Below are 7,198 nucleotides of genomic sequence, written 5' to 3' on the forward strand. Positions count from 1 at the left end.
TATTGGAGAATCTGTTTAACTGTGTGGAAATGTGACAAACACGGTGAGTATTGGTGAATCTGTAGAATTGTTGCACCTCCCCAGTACCCAGGATATGGTTAGAAATAGGGAAGTTTTGGTAGCTTTTGATTCTATTAGCCCTGAGACATTCAGTAAACTGATTACGTCCTCTAAGCCATCCAGTTGTTTACTTGACCCTACTCCTACTAGGCTAGTTAAAGAACTTTTGCCGGTCCTAGGGGCTCCTATGCTAGATATTGTTAATCGTTCTCTCTCATTAAGCCGCAATTGAAGAAGCCAAACCTAGATCCAGAAACTTAAAAACTACAGGCCTATATCTAACTTGTCGTTTCTCTCGAAAATACTTGAGAAAGCAGTAGCCCAGCAGCTCACTACGTTTCTGAAACAGAATAGCATATATGAGACCCTGCAGTCAGGTTTTAGGCCCCAACATAGCACTGAGACAGCTTTAGTCAAAGTGTCACGCCTGAGGTTGATGTTCTGGTGACTCTGGAGCCCTCTTCTGGCGGTCCGGTGCCAGTGCTACCTTATCACTACTCATTCCGATCACCTGTGTTTTCCTGCCCTGTGTTGCGTATATACACTCACCGGCCACTTTATTAGGCACACCTGTTCAACTGCTTGTAATCGCAAATATCTAATCAGCCAATCACATGGCAGCAACCCAATGCATTTAGGCATGTAGACATGGTCAAGATGACCTGCTGAAGTTCAAACCGAGCATCAGAATGGGGAAGAAAGGTGATTTAAGTGACATTGAACGTGGCATGGTTGTTGGTGCCAGACGGGCTGGTCTGAGTATTTCAGAAACTGCTGATCTACTGGGATTTTCACGCACATCTCTAGGGTTTACAGAGAATGGTCAGAAAAAGAGAAAATATCCAGTGAGCGGTAGTTGTCTGGGCGAAAATGCCTTGTTGATGCCAGAGGTCAGAGGAGAATGGCCAGACTGCCTTGTATCAAGAATGCCTTGTATCAACGGTTCAGGCTGGTGGTGGTGGTGTAATGGTGTGGGGGATATTTTCTTGGCACACTTTGGGCCCCTTAGTACCAATTGAGCAGCGTTTAAACACCACAGCCTACCTGAGTATTGTTGCTGACCATGTCCATCCCTTTATGACCACAGTGTACCCATCTTCTGATGGCTACTTCGAGCAGGATAACGCGCCATGTCACAAAGCTCACATCATCTCAAACTGTTTTCTTGAACATGACAATGAGTTCACTGTACTCCAAATGCCTCCACAGTCACCAGATCTCAATCCAGTAGAGCACCTTTGGGATGTGGTGGAACAGGAGATTTGCATCATGTATGTGCAGCCGACAAATCTGCAGCAACTGCGTGATGCTATCATGTCAATAAGGACCAAAATCTCTGAGGAATGTTTCCAGCACCTATGCCACAAAGAATTAAGGCAGTTCTGAAGGCAAAAGGGGTCCAACCCGGTACTAGCACGGTGTACCTATTAAAGTGGCCGGTGAGTGTATAGCCCTTTTGTTCCCCTGTGTCTTTGTCAGAGATTCTCCCTGTCCAATCGTAAGTGTATCCTGTCTGCCAGTCTGTTGTCCATATTATCTAGTCGTTTACCCCGTTGCCTTGTACTTGTTGGCCTGTTTATTATTATTTCTTAGTTCGCTGTTTATTCCACTTGTGAAGTGTGTACCTTAGTTTATGGAGACTGGTTTTCTCCACTTTTATTTTTTACCCTTTTTTCAAGTATATGCCTTTGTACCCTGCGCAATCCTCTCATTAAAGAGAAACTTTATTTTTGCTATCTCTCGCCTTGAGTTATCCATCCGCACTTGGGTCCACCCTACCAACACTTAACACAAAGTAGTTAATGACCTGTTGCTGGCTTCAGACCAGAGCTCTGTGTCTGTCCTTGTACTTCTTGATTTAAGCTCAGCTTTTGACACTGTTGATCATTTTGTACTTTTAGATGTGTACGTGGTGTACGTGGTTTAGCGTTAGACTGGTTTAGGTCCAACCTAACTGATAGATACCAGTTTGTTTTACTAGATGAGAAATCCTCAGCTCCCTCTAAAGTCCAGTTTGGTGTCCCACAAGGCTCAGTACTAGGCCCTTTACTGTTCTCTCTGTATATGTTACACCTAGGTAATATTATTCGTAAGCATGGTGTACATTTTCACTGTTATGCAGATGACACTCAACTCTACATTTCGATGAAATGAGAAGTACCACGGTTAGGTGCTACTGAAGCTTGCGTTTCAGACATAAATAAGTGGATGGCTGGCAACTTCCTACTCCTCTACTCGGACAAGACTGAGATGGTCATCCTTGGTCCGAAGAAACAGAGAAACCTACTATCCGATCTGACGCTGTAAAAATATTACACAGTAAAAAACCTTGGTGTTACTATTGACCCTGATCTTTCATTTGATACACATGTCAAAACCATTGAGAAAATGGCGTTCTTTCATCTCCGTAACATATCTAAGATTAGACATTTTCTATCATTTAGTGATGCAGAAAAGTAAATTCACGCATTTGTATCCTCGTGACTTGTTTACTGCAATGCACTATTATCTGGCTGCCCAAATTCTTCGCTGAAAAATCTCTAGTTTTTTTGTATTTGTGTTTTGTTCAATATTCATTTTGGTTAATCTTGTAGGCTGAACTGCTTACGCACTTCACGTGTTGACTCATGTACAGTACATTTCCTCAATACATTGCATTAATTTCTGAAATACATTTAATGTATAAAAATACATTTCTGGAATACATTTCTCTACATACATTTATTCAACAAAAATGAAAATGTATTCCGAATACATTTAGCATGATAAAAAATATATTTAAATATATTCTAAATATATTTATTTTCCGTATGGGAATTTACTATACCTTGGATTGTATTGCATCTATTTCTATGTACAAATACAGAGTAAACCTGTAAAGATGTAAACAAAACTGTTGTGCATCAGGATCACTCAAGATTCGAAATGGAAAAGAAAAAAATCTTCCAGTGGGTGACGTGCAACAACCCTCCTCCAAATTGAATAGAATTTTAGGACCTTCCCTCAGGTGATCGCAAGGATGCGCGGGTAGGAGACTCACCAGTGCGCAAATTGGTCCATTGCCTGAAGTTTCGAGGAATTTAGGCTTCATCATTTTGGGGGATTTATTTGAATTCCGTGTCGACTATATATGTCTGATCGTCTTTGAAATATTAAACTTTCTCTGCTCAACTTTGAGTTTACTCGGGAAAATGGCAAACGCAGGGATGCAACTCCTTGGCTTTGTCTTGGCTTTCCTTGGCTTCGTCGGATTGATAGCATCCACAATCATGGCTGAATGGAAAGCATCATCTTATGCGGGGGACAACATCATCACGGCGCAAGCCATGTATGAAGGGCTGTGGAAATCCTGTGTATCGCAAAGCACAGGTCAAATCCAGTGTAAAGTGTACGATTCACTCCTCCAGTTACCGGGTAATGTCCTTTAATTGTTAAATCATCATGGATAGTCTACTCTTATAATAAAACATCCATAACTAATTAATTAACGTATTTGCAAAGTCTGACAGTGAGCATAGTGGAAATCTACATATTATCTCAAGTGTTCATCATTTCAGAAATGCTCAGGTATGTGTGTGTGTGTGTGTGGGGGGGGGGGGGTTAGAATGTGTCCCTAGCCTCCACCAAAGACCTCATGCATGTATAGACAAGTCCTACGAATTCCAGGAATAACCAAGCCTGCTATGAGCTCCACACACCAAACACCTCATAACTGTACTAGTCTCACTAAATATAACAATGGATTATGAGTTCATAGATGACTGCACTAGTAGATTTGTATGAAACACGCCAGCAAATCAAACTACCAACTGAAGTCTATTCTCTTGAATGAAAAAGTCTTCGCTTTTAAGTCAAACAATTAGCAGTTACATCATAAGTACGATTAAATTCATGAAAAAGCCTTTAGTCTAATGAAATTCACACTTCTCATGTAAGAGTAAGTCGTTAGATATGAAAGATATGACTGATTCCTATTTAGTTTTATCTCATGTGTCTGATAAATACGTAGGTGTAAATGCTTATAAGTAGAAAGCAATTTTAGAGAGTTGGAGTGATGTTTTAAAATATTTAAATCTTAAAACAATGTGTTCTGTAGGAGATATTTTGAAGAGCCATTTTGAAAGATGTACAGTAGCCTACAATGTCCTATCAATGAACAGGTGTGGTATTCTGTCATTGAATGTGTCTACTGGACCTCTTCATGTCTATAGGTATGGTGCAGGGGACACGAGCCCTCATGATCGCTGCTATCCTCTTCTGTGGCATTGCCATACTGGTGGCCACCGTGGGCATGAGATGTACCACCTGCTTGGCTGAGGACAAGAAGCAGAAGGACAAGGTGGCCCTGATTGGAGGAATCCTGTTCATTATCGCAGGTGCGATAGCTTTATCAGATTCATTCTGTTCTTCTCACAGGCTCTCACATGTACAGTAGGGAGAAGAAATTCTGCCACAGAGGTACACCACACACCTGAGACTCTAGAGCAGTGCGTTTGATACCATTCCTTATTCCATGCATTACAATGAGCCCAGACTCACTCAGACAGGTTGCCCTGTCACAGGTTAAAAAACATAGTTGAGGGAGGTACCTACGATACCTGTAACATTGATGTCCCTCTCCCTTCTCATCAGTGCTAATTGTTTCACTGGATTCCTATGCCCAAACCGATTTCTCACCTTCATTTCTTGAATAATTTTCATGCCCATGAGGTACTTATTTCATAGTGTACTGTAGCTCTACTGTATGTATGCTACGTAATATGCGATAATGCTCCCTGGATTTTTTTGTGAAATAAATGATCATTCTTCCAAAGTGAACTTATTTATGTGCTGTAGCTATCAGCTGCATGAAGCCACTTCTCATTGAGGTGGTCATTTTCAGGTTGTTAATGCTAACAAACCATGCCTGTGTCATTGGAGCCTTTCATCTCATGTTCACCCTCTGCCTCACAGGACTGTGTGCTCTGGTTGGGACTTCCTGGTATGGGAACAGAATAGCAGCTAACTTTTACAACCCCTTCACTCCAACAAATGCCAGGTATGGTGTCATTGTAGGACTGATGAACAGGCATTGTTTTATACACTTATACTGTATCTTCACTGTATCTTCCTCTTAAGGAAAGTACATTAACCAATTGTACCATATATGTATTTGCCATATAAATAGTATTATCAATTTCATCTACAGTATTTTCAGTTCTTGTATCTGTTTCATAAGCTTGAATCAATCATGTTACAGTACGTTGTGTAGAGTAAGTTGATTTAATGTTGCGCCACCTCTATGCCTGTGTCTACAGATATGAGTTTGGAAAGGCCCTGTTCGTGGGATGGGGCGCTGCCTGCCTGACCATCATAGGTGGAGCCTTCCTTTGCTGCAACTGCTCTAATGAGGAGTCAGGGAAGTCCCCCCACTACCCCCCATCCCACTCCACAGGCCAGTCAGGCGGCACTGACTATGTGTAGAACCAGGGAATAATAAAAAAAACTCCATCCACCCTCTGTTTAGCAACACTACTGCACCTATGCAAGGACCACAGCACATCATGTCAACAAAAGTGGTTTTGTTGTTTGTTAGGGTAAAGGTTTATTTGATTTGTTGTATTGTAACACACTCCATTAGCAAGCAAAATATAAGGCTGGTCATTCATGATGTCTGCTGTTTGAAAAGTACATTTGTATAGATGTGTGCCGATGTCCTGTCTTTGAAAAATGCTCTGAGAAGCAAAATGGAGGAGCACAAGGGTGGGTTAGTTAACAAAGGTAAGTATTGATGGTAGAATATTGCCAAGTTTTATTAGAGTGGACTGGGTGGTTATTGTTATACTATTTTCTGATGTAAGAGTTTACAAAACAATTTCTTTTTTTACATTTTTTTTTATGAGTTAATAATCATAATAATATCCTGTATTAATAAAGATTTCCTACCAAAATGCATACACTTCTGTGTGACTACATGTAATTATGGGCAAATAGTGGGTTTAATGGATTTAAAAGATGAACTTATCTTACTTTGATTGGCAAAAGAATGTAGATGCTCTGTGCTACGACAAGTTTTCTTAAAGGCATTGATTTGACTTGCCTTGTGCTGATAATTTAGGCTTGCAGAAACATGTCCTAGAAGGTCTTCAAGAGGAAGTTGTGACAGAAACAGAATGAATTTGGATTTGAAAATCCTGATTGAATTTGGATTCATATACATTCATACATTTAAGAATACATGCTTGGTGGGCAAGACTTTCACTTTCCTCTGAAGGCAATCATAAGGAATTCCATATTATACAACTACTGTTAGAATGTTTCAATGAACAATCCTGAGGGAAAATGTGTAGCCCCAAGGATACATACACCCAGTAATGCAAACAGACACAAGCTGCTGGGGAGTAGCTGAATGGAAAGGCTTTCCTTAGACCTGCCTCAACATGTCTTCACATGCCCTCAAGAGACTATTTTGGGAGTGTATAGCCTTTTGAAGTAACCCTTATTCACCCCACTTAAGTTTAATTTCTACATGTGGCAAGACACAACTTAACCAAATGTATTATACATGTATCTAATTATTTTTGAAAGGAATATAGTGAAGTTATGGTTTTTGAGATCTTTCTATCCAACTGATATTACCTACACCAAATACAATGATGTATTATTATTATTATATATATAGATAGATAGATAGATAGATAGATAGATAGATAGATAGATAGATAGATAGATATAGATATACACTCACTGAACACTTTTTTAGGAACACCTGTGCGACTTCTCATGGTGGAGGTGGTGTAATGGTGTGGGGAATGTTTTCTTGGCACACTTTGGGCCTGTTAATACCAATCAATCATCGCTTGAATGCCATAGCCTATTTGAGTATTGTTGCTGACCATGTGCATCCCTTCATGCCCACAATTTAATGGCTACATCCAGCATGATAATGCACCATGTCACAAAGCAAAAGTCATCTGAAACTGGTTTTATGAACATGACAATGAGTTCAGTGTTCTTCAGTGGCCTTCCCAGTCACCGGATCTGAATCCAATAGAACACCTTTGGGATGTGGTAGAACGGGAGCTTCACAGCTTGAAAGTGCACCTGAAGAATTTGCAGGAATTGCGTGATTCAATCATGTCATCATGGACCAGAATCT

The 7,198-nt window shown here is 40.4% G+C and overlaps 1 protein-coding gene across 1 annotated transcript; it reads left to right on the plus strand.

Moving 5' to 3' along the window:
* Positions 1-3,078: 3,078 nt before the first annotated feature.
* cldn1 (claudin 1) lies at positions 3,079-5,994 on the plus strand. The gene is made up of 4 exons (XM_083665987.1): positions 3,079-3,474; positions 4,272-4,436; positions 5,014-5,098; positions 5,358-5,994. Exons 1-4 carry the CDS (start codon positions 3,252-3,254, stop codon positions 5,521-5,523), a joined length of 639 nt encoding a protein of 212 aa, XP_083522113.1. The 5' UTR covers positions 3,079-3,251; the 3' UTR covers positions 5,524-5,994.
* Positions 5,995-7,198: the final 1,204 nt, after the last annotated feature.

This window comes from Argentina silus (genome assembly GCF_951799395.1).
Source record: "Argentina silus genome assembly, chromosome: 1".
Taxonomy (NCBI): Eukaryota; Metazoa; Chordata; class Actinopteri; order Argentiniformes; family Argentinidae; genus Argentina; species Argentina silus.